This window comes from Onychostoma macrolepis, chromosome 18, assembly GCF_012432095.1.
Source record: "Onychostoma macrolepis isolate SWU-2019 chromosome 18, ASM1243209v1, whole genome shotgun sequence".
NCBI lineage: Eukaryota > Metazoa > Chordata > Actinopteri > Cypriniformes > Cyprinidae > Onychostoma > Onychostoma macrolepis.
The window spans coordinates 20,343,315-20,358,975 of NC_081172.1; the positions used below are offsets into that span (position 1 = coordinate 20,343,315).

At 38.3% G+C, this 15,661-nt stretch overlaps 1 protein-coding gene across 6 annotated transcripts in view; it reads right to left on the reverse strand.

Annotated features, from left to right (window-relative positions):
- Nucleotides 1-15,661, reverse strand: part of LOC131524876 (rho guanine nucleotide exchange factor 26-like) — a 55,690-nt gene that overhangs the window by 11,542 nt on the left and 28,487 nt on the right. For all 6 annotated transcript variants that reach the window (XM_058752255.1, XM_058752254.1, XM_058752253.1 and 3 more), the window contains 5 exons: nt 11,085-11,237; nt 9,728-9,857; nt 8,664-8,738; nt 8,475-8,564; nt 3,240-3,394 (listed from right to left, as the gene is read on the reverse strand). In XM_058752255.1, the coding sequence (XP_058608238.1) occupies nt 3,240-3,394; nt 8,475-8,564; nt 8,664-8,738; nt 9,728-9,857; nt 11,085-11,237 (603 nt within the window). The remainder of the gene's footprint in view (nt 1-3,239; nt 3,395-8,474; nt 8,565-8,663; nt 8,739-9,727; nt 9,858-11,084; nt 11,238-15,661) is intronic.

Below are 15,661 nucleotides of genomic sequence, written 5' to 3' on the forward strand. Positions count from 1 at the left end.
AGAAATAATCCTACTCACAATAGCGATTTAAGTAAGAATGCCTTGAAATATATAATCTGATCGATGTCTTGAGGTGTGGCAACCATAGTATAAACGGAATAATTGACTTCGGTCCGTTGAATTATTAGAAAAATAATGCACACCCGAGGTGTAACGGGCACGACGCGAATCACCACCTCGGGTGTGCGTTATTTTTCTAATAATCCAACAGCCCGTCGTCAATTATTCCTTACATAAGATTTTGATCAAATTGCCCACCCCTAGGAGAGGGCATGTGTGTCCACACATTCATCAGTTTTTGCTGATGTGTACACACAAAAGGCATAACCATCCTGCTGTCTGCCAATTTCTATTTAGCTTAGGCCCTGGCAATCTCTCAAGAGACACCGACCATATGTGCCTGTCTCAGTCCACCTGGACTGGCACTAATCAATTTTAACCAGCTTTCCAATCAGTAAACTGAGTGCTGGACAATTACACTACTGTCTTCTCCCGACATATCACATATTACAACTACATATTACAGGATCCAATGGGGAGTTTCTATCAGTTGAGCAATCAGATGTTCCTACCACTGTAATGACATCCTCTCCAGCAGCCAAGAAATGTTCCAGCACCAGGACAAAACATTCACACACTTTCAAGCAAAAACACACACACACACACACACAGGCCCCTGTGCTGGTATGAAAGGAATGCTGTATTTAAGTAATTACAAATCTGAGAGATGATGATGATGATGTCTTTGCTGTATGATACTGAATCTTTTGTTAAACTTTTTGTACACTTACACTTTGATAACCATCCCTGTGTACTTGTACATTAATTTAATCATTTGACACCTAAAAACAGTGTGCTGAACATAATGTCCTTTTCTATTGTTCCTAACGCTGATAAACATTACTGTTTTCCAAAATGGATATGGCAAAATAAACTTCTGCCCACACATGTGTGAATGAGCATGTGTGAGAAAGAAAGATTCAAAAATGAAGAGGAAAGGAGGGAAAATAACCAGCTGCTTTTAAGAGCAAGTTACATAAGCAGAGAAAATGAGTAAAAAACAGTGGAGCGGAAAGAGAGAGTGAGTGAGAGAGAGGAAATGAGAAGAGGGACAGAGTGGAGACCGTGATGGCGTGCACGGGTTTGTTTTGCTTCAGATCTGAGCGAGTAGCGTGACTCCCCACACATACTATACAGACCGCATATCAGAATGAACGTCACCCGTTTATTGAATAAACCTTTTCTTTTTCCTTTTTCTTTATTTTTCTGTTAAATTCCAAACAGAGTGTTTGTAGGCCGTATTTGCCAAAAATAGAGTAGAAATGAAAACCATCTTGTTTTCTTGGAGGTCGTCCCCTTTGTCATAACATGCAGAATGTTCCCAAAATTTACTAGGAAAAAAAAAGTGAGCTCTGCTAACTAGATGACTCACTCACAGAATGACTGGCACTGTGTAGCAGCAGAGAGCAAGCACTATACAAACGGGCTGAAAAACCTTGTAACACACGAAAACAGATTACTCGCACCATTTTTACTCTATATATTGAAATAATACCATTTGATATATTCTCAAATGAACATGCAAACACCGGACACCACTATCACTGCTTCACGATGAAGATAATGTTTGATCACTTGGTTTCTATTTTAGTTGTTTGTGCCACGTAGCACAAAACATCACTTGTCTAGGATAACCACAACAGAAGCTTAAAACTGAGTCGCAGTGGCAGCTGGAAACTTCGAGGGAAACTGCATATCACAATCTTAAATGCTCACATGAAATGTACAAAATGCAAAATGAGGAGCACTGCAAGTTTAATGTGCCACCTGCTATAGTTTGCACCAGAATGAAGTTTGACCTGCAAAAACGAAGGGTTTAGCCGGAGAATCCTGCTGTGCCCGGTGAAAGTGATGAAATCAGGAGAACGATATTTTATTTTATAGTAAGATTCTAAATCAATGTTGAGCATTGGCCAACAGTAAAATATCAAAATCCTGCTCAACATTGTTGTATATTACACTTGAAAGATGATCACAGATACAGTTTGGAGGGTAGTGCAGATGCTCTGACATGTCTTGTGGTGGGTTGTGTGATGGCTCTCATGCAGACAGTTTATGCTCTAAAAGGACAATTCTCATCACGTGTTTACCTCACGTTATGCTATGAAGGCTCTCATAACGTGAGATAAACGTTTTGTAAGCTAGTTTGTCACTGCATCTTACTGTTTTGTTGTTGTGCTTTTTAATTACAAATAACAATGAATCCATCTTTCGTTTTAGTCTTAAAAAGTGAAAGGTGTATGTAAGCAAGCAAAACAGACACTTATCTTTTCTTGTAAAACGTGACAAGATCAAACTTGTATTTATATCATTTTTTACCTCTGATAAACCTCAATGTCCGACTGTCACAACATTCGGTGCGTGACGCGTCAACCTGCTCTGGCATATATATATATATACATAGATGCCTCATTAGCGACTGTTTCTATGGGCTGCGATACGCAAGGATCTACGTATATATATATGTTCCAGAGCCGTTGATGCGTCAACCGCCGGATGTTGTGGATGAGCTCAGGAGAGTTGGACATTGCCTGTATCAGAGGTAAAAAAATTATATAAATGCTGTTCAGTTTCTCGCACAAACTGATCGTTTCGTGTCTTAGGACATCAATGTATCGTCACGAGCCGCAAGGTTTAATATGGATTTGTGTGTGCATGTGTTTTTTTCTCTCAAAGATTGTGTGCCCATTGACTGGCATTATAGGACTGACAGACTGCAAAGGTTTGAGTTAAAAATCTTCGTTTGTGTTCTACTGAAGAAACAAAGTCATCTACATCTTGGATGCTCTGGGGTAAGCAGATAAACATCAAATTTTCATTTTTGGGTGAACTATGCCTTTAATCCCATGCTGTAGCAAAAAAAAAAAATAATAATAATAACCGCATCATGTGCTCGTGCGACAAACTGAGAAAGTTATTCCCAAAAGAGCGACCAGTGGGAAGAATGAGTCTGGAGCCCTGTTATAACAATTTTTGGGTTCTGTTTTTCTTTGATATGAGTGATGTAGCTAACAATCCACACCCACATGTACATGCAAGCTTTACCTCCACATCCATTTACGTTAGCCCAATAATTTCCTGTTCTCTATAGTATTCCCCAGGGCACAATAACAGCAGGGAAAGAACAGAGGTACATTTGGACACAGTATGAGAGATCTCATTTGCGGTCTCCAGCTCACCTTTTCTTTCGCGTGACAATGAGGACATCATTGAAAAGGAAGAAATAGACCTGCTGGCGAGACGTTCTTTTGGAAAAGATGCCATTTTCCTCTACAAAAGCTGTTAGCTCACCACGCTTCACCATCCAGCGTGAGGACGACACCAATGGGAACGGCTGCAGAGAGAAAGTGGGAAAGGAAAAAAAATGTGAACCAGACAGAATCATTAATGTTTCAATGCATTAACAAGACCTCATTTTTAAAATAAATAACAGACATTAAGAACAGTGAAATAAATAATTAGATAGGGATGTGCATTTTGGTCATTTTTAATTGCTAAACAATAAAAAAATATATCTGCTTGCTTTTAAAAATCTGTCTCAAGAGGAAATACAAGGCTAAGAAGCTTGGCTTTGGAGGCAAGAAGAAGGGCAGGAAATGGAATAGGGCTGCAACAACGAATCGATTAAATCGATAAAAATCGATTACTAAAAGCGTTGGCAACGAATTTCATAATCGATTCGTTGTGTCGCGCGACGCGGAGACGTTTGATTATTAAAAAAAAAAAAAAAACTTTAGTTGAGCGCGGAGCGGAGTGAACACACTCGGTCTCTCTCGCGCACGGATGGTAGCAGAGTTTGGCGCCTCATAAATAAAAAAAAAAAAAGTAAAAAAAAAAAACGAGCGGAGGTAGAGGAAAGATACATGGCGGAGGCAGAGAAATCCGTGCACCCAAGTCATCCGAGGTGTGGGAGCAGGGCGGCGTTTGCATGGCAGTTGCCATACTCTAGCCCAGTCAGGTGCTGTGAAAAATTATCCAAACTTGAGTCGCTTATAATTCGTTTTTATTATTTTAAATCAGAGAGTTTTAAAAATAGTAAACCAATGATAAGCATTAAAATAACTTGTCAGTAAAACGCCATTGGATCATCGAGCTCTCAGCGAGACCTCGTAACTTCACCCGCCTCCGTTCAGATTGACGCCGCGCACAGCCTGGAGAAGATGAGATCTCTGCTTTTTCGCAATGCAAGGGTGAATAAATAATTGGTGTTTGAATAGTACAGCGTTTTCTTTACTCAAACACTATGTCAGTAAAGGATAATGTTTTTGTGTGTTTGAAGAGTGGAGAAGAATTAGTTATTTGCTGTCTATATACGTTTTAAATATCCTGTGCATTATGTGCATAAGCGCTTAATTTGAGATTTTGGCCAAGTGTATTAAACGACAAGAAAAACTAAGCGCCCATATAGCTACAATCAAAGTTATATAACCTGTAAAAGTTGATGAAAGCATAATGCACTTGCTGCTTCAGGTAACAGTTACAGCCGTTCTAATGACAGACAAAACACTCCATCTCCTCATTCTCTGGTCAAAAACATTATTAACTCCATTGAGCTTGATTTTCATATAATGTTAAGTGCAAGTGTCTGATACAATACCAACGCTAACGACGCAGTGTTGTTAAATTATTTAATTTTTTGCACTCCCCCCCCAAAACGTCTATATATTTGGCAGATGTAAAGCATACATGTGTATGTTTTTTGTGTTAGTCCATTTTTATTTTATTTTATTATTATTATAACAGCTCAGGGATGTTCAAGGAGCAACATGTTTGTGCACTTTCTAAAGATTTTAGTTCTGTTTTTGAAAAAGGGTTGGAAATGAATGCTTTTCTTTTTTCTTTTTTAATCCGATTCATCGATTAATCGAAAAAATAATCGACAGATTAATCGATTATTAAAATAATCGTTAGTTGCAGCCCTAAAATGGAACACCAAAAACAGCTGTGATTGCCTTAGTTTTGCTCCATCTAGGACTTTTTAAAGCTAAAAATGGTACACAATATCCATACCTAGTTGTTTTTACAAATGTATCGTTGTCAAAATATTAAAAGTGAAATGTTTTTTGTTGATAAAAAAATGTTTTCATAATTGATCAATGACGACATTTTTTCTTCTTCACAATTTGTTATTTTAATTTCATTCTAATGTTGGTTAGCAACCATGTGTTAATTTGCACAAAACATGGCCAAACCATTTCCATATAAAGGGTTTTCACAAAGCCTCTTGTTGTCACTCTCATCAAACTTACCACGCTCTCACTTAGGACACCTGAGAAGATATGCAAAAATATCTTTGAGCAATGGCAAGTGTGCCATCTTCAAAGCAAGTTCAAACACAACAAACATTTCAAAATTGGCATTGAAACTGCAGCTGCAGTTGTATTTTCTTGTCTATTGCGATGTATAAACAAGTAAAATGTTAGAAAACGAGAAGAAGCACAGCTTGATTTTGTTCATCAGGAAGTGATTTGTTTATGAGATCCACTGACCGCTATCTATGGAAGTCTGGTAATTGTGAAATAAAGTGTAAAATAAGCAATAAAGTCACACTATGACACGTACTACTGAAACTGCTAGAAATGAAGTCACAAAGAACTCTGAGAGCTACTGACCTTCTAACAGCTTGACTCGGCAATGACCCTCTAGACAACTGCCTGTACCAAACGTGCCAGCAGAACTTTCGCACAGTGCTCAAGCAGCAGGTTGTAAATATGTTTGCATTATATTAGTGAGTGTGTCCAATGCATTACTGTGTGCATGCAAAGTAAGTTTAAACTGCACATGCACAACACGTTTGAGAATAACGTAGGGAAAAATACATCATGATGAACACAAGACCCACAGCGAGTGAGCAGCATGTGTGTATCAGGTGAGAATGTGTGAACAAGTTTTACAAGTAAAATAAACAGCAGCAAAAACCCACAAGTTTACTTGTTTGTTGTGGTACAAGGTACTACATGAAGGTGACAGTCTAAACTCTTGCTAAAGCTATGAGATCAAAATTTAACCAGATCCAGATCCTTTCCCTCTTGCAGTGTTTCCCCTGACATTATATTAGGGGGTGCCCTGCCCCAGAAGTCATTTAAGGTTACCTTCCCTATAGAACAGGTCTATACCTTGTTCTTTTATTAAACAAACGAAATAGTCTTATGTTATTTATCTTATTTACATGACGGCATGCCATTTCTTTCTCTACATGGTCGCGCATTTACAATTTTCCTCTGCTCTCTGTATCACACAAGGCAGAGTCACACCCTGATGCGCGCACACGCACACACACACGTCTGGTTTGCTATCCTTGTGGGGAATCTCCATAGGCGTAATGCTTTTTCGACTGTACAGATCGTATATTCTATTGCCCTACACCTAAACAGGAAACTTTCTGCATTTTTAGATTTTCAAAAAACTTCATTCTGTGTGATTTATTAGCTTGTTTACCCGTGGGGAACTCAATTTAGGTCCCCAAAGTGACACGAGTCCCCATGAGTCTGTGTGTATTCAGGTTTAAGTCCCCACCTGAATAGAAAAACAGGTACACACACACACACAGAGACACGTGTACACAGGTGAGCACACTCCCACCAGTGGACAGAGAGCTTGCAATGGAAAATATGTCACAAAAATATCTGCATTTTTTTAAAGCTGCACACTTTGTGGATAAAAAGAAATGTTCAGATGTTTAGTTCAATGTACAGTTCAAATAATTGTTCAGTTGTTATATTGACTGCTGTCATTAAAAGGAACACATGGTTCCTGAACCTCATGATTTCTTTAAGTGTTTGTGTCGGTGTCCGTCTGACAGTAGACCAAGAAAGCATTGAGCGAGCCAAAAAGTTGAGAAAGGCGCAACATTATACAGATGAGGAGCACAAAACAGCTGTGATGTTCAGGTAGTGATGTCTAACATTTAAAAATATATAAATGCTGGGTTTCTGCTGGGTCTAGTGTGTAAATCATAATGTTTACATAAAGGATGCTTTGCACTTGCTATATGTTAAATATTGCAGTTTGGACGCATTGATTGTGAATAGATTTGGTTTAAAGTTTATTAAACTGACAACATATTACTTTGCCCAACAATACTGCATTTATTTGATCAAAAAAAGAAAAAAAAAAAAAACGGGAAATTGTGAAATCGAAATCACGTACTACTTCTTTCCCCGCTGGTTGCATAATTGTAATTTGAATTAACTTGAATTATCTCACTGACTGAACAACTCACTGAATCAATAGGCCCTTGACTTACCAAGATGGAAGTCATTTTTGTGTGCAATAAACCAAAAACTGTTACTGTTATCTGTACTTAAGGCTCACAAGACGTAAATCAGTATAATGATTTAATGGTTGTTCATTTGACAAGATTTGACATAGGTGTGTGTAACTGGATTAGCAATTGAAATGGAGATTAAGCTGGTATTAAGATGTGTTTTTGTCAATTTGATCATAAATGGACAATGCTAAACACAGGTGTAAACAGGGTCCGAAACTTTTGAGCTTGTCCAATTTTTCTGATTACCACTTCCAGAGGTAGTCAAAATTACTTTAGACCAGAAAGCTTTTGTGGTGTAGACACTCATGTGGTTGATTGCTTTTGAACGGCCACTAAAAACCACCTCCTCTCTGCCTACTGACCTAATCCTTAAAAAGCGTGGGACACGTTGTTGAAGTGCACTATTCAAACGGGATTTAAAATTTGTTATTTAATCCATTTAAAATCATCTGAAATCGTAAATTTGGTGTGAAAGTGAAATTTTTTTTTTTAAAAGCCCTATGTTCTTATACCATTCCTGATTCTAACACAACCCTTTCAGAGCAAAACTCCTGCTCTCTGTATCATTTTCCGTTGTCTACTTTCACGTTCATAAGTAAATTGCAAGAGCTTATTTAGCAAAATTAGATCAAAAGATCAGAAAAGGCCCATACATACACTCGCCCATAGACCCTCTCCTTCATAGAACTGGAAAGGAAAGTGGTTGAAAGTAGACAAAAGAGATGGATTAAAAAAATCAGGTGTAAACAGGAATGTCTCCATTCTCTACTTGTGATCCGATCGACCAAAACACATATTAATGACTGGTGTAAACAGGGCCTTAGACCAAAATGTTGACTCAACCAAAGCGTCTGTTTGATCGGACCAACAGAAAATGTTTGAAACTTGCTTCAAAATTATATTTGGCACAGAAACTCACATTGAAAATCACACATTCAGAAGACCTCTTTGTTGTAATAACTTTATTTTTTGCTTTCATTAATAAATCATTAGTATATAGTCCACTATATAACCCAGTATTACTATACAGTGTGGATCAGTGGGTGCTTTCTTAAAAAAAATTATTAAAAGAATCAAGGCAGTGATATTGTTCAGTAGAATGGTTAAATTCCTTTCACAGGTTCAGGTTGTATTATTCTCTTACCTTGATTTTAAACTCCAACTGGGAATTGATGGTGTACATCATTTCTGTTCTCTCCATTGTACGAGCACCCTCATTACATTTCCTCACAAGCTGCATATACACACATACAGAAAAAAAGGTGATTATTAACTAAGGTGCTCTCAAACAACACTAGAAAAACTTACAGTGGTAATTCTCAGAATTTCTCACCTTGCTGACAACATGAAGAGCTTTTTTACATGCCTCATAAGAGGCTGAATCTTTGGGCGTCTTCTGGCATATGGTCTACAAGACAATAACATTTTGAATCAAAATGATCTTTGAACTGTTGGTGCTTGAGTACACAGTTTAATATGCTATAAATCTAAAATAGACTTGCATCAGAACTTGTTTCCTGTTTGTACAACAGTTTTTGGTTTATTGTTTCTGAAGCTTTTCAAACATTTTATCTCTAATGGAGGGCTCTCAAAATTTTCTCACGCTTGTCTGATATTTTCCAGCTAGAGTTTCACTTGCTTCTGAGCTGTGGGAAGAAAGAGAGAAAGGAGGAAAGAAAACCAAACCCAGCATTCTCATGCTCAGAGTCAGCCAGCCAAGCTGTCCTAAACTAGGAAACCAACTGCCAAGCTCAGGGGACCCACAAAGCGACAAAGAGATGGAAAGATGAGAGGGTGAGAAAGCAAGAAAAGGTCTACAGGAAGGATGGCAATAAATGAAAACAAGAGTTGTGAGGATAGGGACGAAGTGGTGAAGTTTCATGGTGCAGTTTCTAGGTCATCTTTAGTGCAGCTCACTTCATTTTACAAACACAATCCTCTCGAGAGGAAAAAGACGATGAGGAAACAACACCAGCCCTTTTAAACCATGCATGAAATACAGTAAAAGGGCCTCAAACCAACTCAACCCCTTTGTTTATACTGAAATACTTTAGAAAAGTCTCAAGCAATAATAAATACATCTAAACAGAATTGCTACTGTTAAACAGGGAGGCCCTGAAAGCTAAAACCTGAATGAAACTGAAAGGACAGAAGACGAGCAAAGTACGAAGAGAAAAGAAAGAAAAACAAGTAGCAGCAGGATATTATAACTGGCTTAATTTGATGTGTTAACAGTTAACAGTGAACGTCCTTCAGGTCAAATAATCAGAGCACAAGATGCATGTCAGAAGACTGAAAATGTAGTTACAAGAGAGCCAGATGTTTATGTCAGTATTAGAGATGTTAGCAGAGCTCAGGCCGAGTCTAAAGGGGAAGTCGAGGGATAATGTCACTCACATCCATCAACAGGGGCAGCCGTGTGACTCTCTGCATGGGAAGGATGAGGAAGGAGATCATTGGAAGGTTCCGGCAGTCTGGGTGGACCTCGATCCTTGTCAGTACCTCCTTAAAGGAGGGGCTTTTATTTCTGAAGGGATAAATGGACTGTTAAACTAGTGATTGACTGCAGAGTGTCATGTGATCCCTATGATATAAAAAAAACAACCTATATCACTATGCAACAAATACAAATCTAACTAAAACTTAATTTTTAGTAATTGCCACTTTTATTCCCTATAATTGCGACTTTATATCTTGCAGTTTGACTTTGAGACATCACAATTATAAGAAAGTGATTTTATAGCTCAGATCTGTGACAAAATCGGTTGCAACTGTGCCTGTTCCTCTAAGTCGCACCTCTATCTCACACGACTTTATATCTTACAATATATCTGCGAGTTTACATCTGGGAGTTTGTTTCACTTAATAGTTAATAGTAACTGTGACTGATTCCCTTAAAGGGGTCATGAATCGAGAAATCTAATTTTCCTTGATCTTTTTGATTTGTAAGAAGTTATTGCACTATAAAAAACATCCTGTAAGTTTCAGAGCTCAAAACATCCTCATTAGTCCAAAAACAGCTTTAATTAAAATCAAGCTCAGAAAACGAATTATTTCAGATTTTGTCACTTTGTGATGTAATAGTGCAACGAAAGCACTGCCTCCGCAGAATTATATCAACACCTACTTCTACATTATCACGTCTTTGGCCCCATGCACTGGTGTGTTAGTGAAATAAAAAAGGAGAGAAGAGAACTACAGAATCACTGGACTAAAAATAACATTATCTTCCAAAGGATTTTATTTCTAGGAAAGTGGATATTTATTTTCAACTATGTGGATGACTCAGTAGAGATTTATTTGTTCGGTACTTTAGGGTCTGGGAACATTTCAGTTGCATTGCTGTCTATGCAGGGTCAGAAAGCGCTTATATTTCATCAAAAATAACTTAATTTGTGTTCCAAAGATGAACAAAGGTCTTACGTGTTTGGATCGACATGAATGGGAGTAATTAATGACAGGATTTTTGGGTGAACTATCCCTTTAATATCTCACAATGTGATCTCGTAACTAACACTTTCATTTCTCGCAATGTGACTTTTTAATTTGATCTCTTATTTAATACACTTTTTCTCATTTTAAAGTTAATTTCATAACTACCCTTTTTATTTTTACTCTGAGGCAGAAAATACCTTCCACAGAAATCTGATCTCTGTGTAGAAAAAGCTTCATATCTTCAGGGCTAAATGATAAAAGCCAGATGTGACTTTCAGTCGAAGCAGTGACAGTCTGTGTGTATGTGTGCTGTACTCACAGCAGCCTTTGCAGGGTTCTCTGCTGGTACACTTCATTCGAGCAGTATGTCACATAGGGGTCAAAGTTTGACTGGGCATGCCTTAAAATGATGTCACTTATGTCATCAATTACAATGTTCTGCTGGTGCCGATCCTCAAGTTCCTTAAAGAACCTGGAGGGAGAAAAGGGAGGTAAACAATTGCATGAAAGCATTAACATGTATGGCATGCCTCACATAACATCAACACGAGTCAAAGCCGATGCAGGGAGCACCCTGTTTTAGTCATTACACATGCACAAACACGCACACACATACACATATGCAACACAAAGCCAGGAAGGTGTTCTAACACCTCCTTTGCCAGGCCTATGATCACATCAGAGCACAGGATGTCCCAAAGCCCCTCAAATGTCCAAGCAGGGATGGCAGCATGAAAATCATACACACATGCTCTTCCTGACAGTTGCAGGGTATTCACGATTTAGTAATCCAGAGGATGCAGCTCAGAGCCATCTGTGCTGGAACCCAGCATGACCTCTGGTTCACAATCTCACAATAGACCAGAGGAAGACACAACCTGAATGCTAAATCTGGAAGTGATGTCAGTCAGGTTGTTAGCACAAGGGCCGTGACCCCAGGACCTTCCTACAGGTGTTTGGAGCCCTAGAAGCTTTACAGGGACAAGAGTTAACCGATGCAGTCCAAATGAACAGGACTAAAAATACATTTGTACAAAGGGCAACTATTAAACACATTCTCAGCAGCAAAATCAATGTCTGGAAACAAACATCCATTTCTGTTCTTGGGGGTTTAAACAGCAGTTTAATGCCTACAAAAATGGCTCGTAGGGACTACAACTAGCTACTTCGCGGGTTCGTGGCATCACAAACCCAGACATTTACATAAACCCCGCCCCCAGGAACATGCAACTAAGTGGGCGAGGCCATTTTGCGCTGCTTTAGAGAAGAGCAGTGGTTTAGCGAATCACAACACACTGGGCACTTTCTGAGGGTGGGGCTTCATAAAACCAGGAAATCATCAGAGTGTCCATGAGAGAAGGGAGGGACAGAGTGGTGTAGAATATTATATGAAGAATAATGTTTTTTTTAAATGAAGCATTAACACATGTTAGACTGCACCCCATAAACACAATCAAGCCCAGAAAAAAAAAGGCAGTCAACCACCCCTTTAAAAGTCCTCATGAAATCAAAATGTAATTTTTACTTTGGTAGCGCACATTGCAAGTCTTGAGGTGAACAATTACTCCCCTAAAAAAAAAATCATAATTGTCTTGGTAATCTTTGATTACCAAGAAAATCAAAATCCATCAAAATCTGAACATTTACTTCTGCTTTCGAATGGCATTCCTTCTCTGATGACGTCAGTTTGACGGCTTGGGCAGAATATCCTTAACCATGCCCCTCCAACCATTAGCTTGCTGTGAGCGAGATGAAGAGGAGGAGTGCTTAAATAAAATCCTGCCCTCTATTTTATATTACATTTCAGTTGGAAATACATCAAATTACTGAAGTAAAGTTGGCCTCAACTTCCGGTTCACGCAGACTTTAATGAAAGCTAATTTCAGCTGCGTGTGAATATTTTTGAGGGGCAAAATCTTTTCTTTTTTTTTTTTCCACTTATAAAAGTTTCTCTGTCCACAGCAATACAAGGAACCACAGCGGAAGAATCTGAGCAATCCATCACACAATACATTCCACACGCACACTCACACGGACACATATGCAGCAGGGCATTTCAGAGATGCTTTGCACTTTTGCTCTGGCGCAGTATCAAGGCAACTGTGCATTTTCATCTGTGCGTCTGTCATTTATAGCAGGCCCAGTGTCTATTCAAAGCAGACTCATTTGTCATTTTTTTCGGTTTGGGAATCATGGCGGACCAGAAAGATTGAGGGACACCGTAAATGACATCAATATCACATCAACTAATTCCTTCAAAAGAGCTAACTCTTGGTTGTCCTTGTTTTTAGGTTTCCACCAATGTTTGTTTGTAAATGAGTATTTGCGTTTGTTTATTTGAAACGCTACTTGATGATGCTTATTATGCCAGTAAAAGAGGAAAGCAATTACAAAACAGTTCAGTATGTCTCTCTGTAAGCGTGTGTCTCTCTGTTTGCTGGGCCTAATTTATTCTTAATCAACATCATACCTCTGAATGGGAGAAAATAGCTTTTTAGGACATAAGCATCAGATTTATTGCAGTGTGCACACAGTTCTTCAGAAGCACAGCTTGAGTTAAATGAGCCTTATGGTGAAACATCCTGCCAAACCAGTCCTTCAGAAGAAAACATTGATCCACTGACTAGAAAACATTCAGGCGGGGAATTGCTGTTGTGTCCGAGAAATGATCAATGGGGAGGTGATTTTATTTTACAACCTTCAAGGCAGATATGGACACTGAAAGAGACAAATTCATGTAGTGAGCAAAACTGACTAACCCAAGGTTGCAAGTGTCATTGGGTAATTCTTAGAAAACTGTGTAATACCCGTCCCCCCATTTCAAACCTGATGGCTGAACTTTCAAGGAATCATATCTTCCTACCTTAGGCCTAAGGGCTTTAACCATTATGTTCCTAAATATGTGGTAACAACAATTATTTATCATTTGTAACCCTCATTGTAATATTGTAAAATATTAGCATGGGAAAAAAAAAAGGTTTTCTATTTTCTATAATATATTCACACACATACAGTATATATTTTGAAAATATTTACATGTATGTATTTATATTCATATAATTTATATTATATATAAATATATTTCATATATAAACATAACATATTTACATATTTTTTCTTAAATATATACATGCATGTGTGTGTATTTATAGATACATAAATATACACAGTACACATATTATGTCACCAAAAACTTATTTTGGATTTTTATTTTGGAATTGTTTGACAGCACTATATATACACATATACATATATATGTATGTATGTAATATATATATTAGAATTTGCATCATGCAACACTGAAGACTGCAGTAATGGCCACTGAAAATTCATCTTTGTTATCACAGGAATAAACTACATTTTAAAGAATTGTAAATAGTAACAATATTTTACAATATTACTGTTTTTTTGTTTTGTTTTGTTTTTTCCAGTATTTTTGATCAAATTAATGTAGTATTGGTGAGCAAGATATCTTAATTATTCCAAACTTTTGGTGGGAAGTGTGTATTTTATGTTACTGTGCTGGTGACATATGCATTGTTGAGATGAGCTGGTGCTTGTTTTCGCTCGGCTGTGTGTTTTCATGTGCCTTTCCTTGCCACTCCTCCTCCTATCCATTCAGCAGGTACACGTGTGCCACCTGATGTCAATTCCATAGCTATTCCAAAGACATAAGAGGTGTGTTCAACTTGAAGCGGCGCTGTGCAGAATGATCAGTGTATGATCCGCGAGAGCGATTCGAAAGGATCCATCTGCTCTCTTATTGCTCTTGCGGTACTTTGATGTCATACACGGATCATTCTGCGCAGCGCCACTTCAAGTCGAACACACCTATAGCCTTGTGGGCCACCTCAGGTGACCCAAGTTCGAGTTCCGACTCATGGTCCTTTGCCAATCCTGTTCCCTCTCTCTCCTCCACATTTCTCATCCATACTATCCTATCCAATGAAAGGTATAGAAGGCCAAAATTATAACTTTATTAAAGACATTATGTTTTGAGCAAGGCATTTAAACCTCAGGTTGCTCCATAGGAGATGTACCTGCAAAAAGCATACTGAGAGCTCTTGTACAATAGTCAGATTACTGACTATTAAAATCTGCACAACACATTTCAAAAAGGTCAAATGCATTCTGTGGGTACTACACTCTTACTGATAGCTGAAAGCACAACAAAATTAGCCATATGATAAACATCTGAGCATGTATACAATGTGTAGATTTGCCAAGGCATTCAGCGCAAAACTTATTTTAGTTAGACTAAGAATCCCACAACACCTCTCTCAAACACAACACAAGTTTAATAAGCTTAAACAGTATGTTTTAAATGCAATTATCCCACAAGTTCATTATGGTTTACTGGAGCAGTACTCACTGCCAGATGTCTTTAAATGTGTAAGTGTCCACGCAAATGAGCCTGACCCATTTTCATACTCCTGTTTATTGAGTCTGCTGAAAGCTCAACCTTACGACACCCCTCCACTGAGTACAGCTAGTGAATATTTAATCCATGTATGTGGACACTGGGTGGTTATTGCTGTCATTCCAGCCAGCTGGACTTTGATTGCAGGGTTTGGACGTGCATTGGCCACAGCTGTGAACAGGTCTAAGGGATATATGTGAAGACAAGTATACTGTCATCAAAATCAGAGCTCAGGACGAGGACATCTCTCTAACACACACACACACAAACACACACAGCTGTTCACTTAAGCTAGCCCATAATAATGGATGGTCGTGCAAGCAGACATGCTGTTCCTGAGTGAAAAGAGAGTAGCATGACGTAACTCTCATAAGGTATGTGGAACAGCAGTACTCAGCCCATATGTGTTGCTGAAAAACAGGCAAAGAAAATTGTATCATGTGACAATCGTTCTTGCCAAATTTACCAAACTCAAT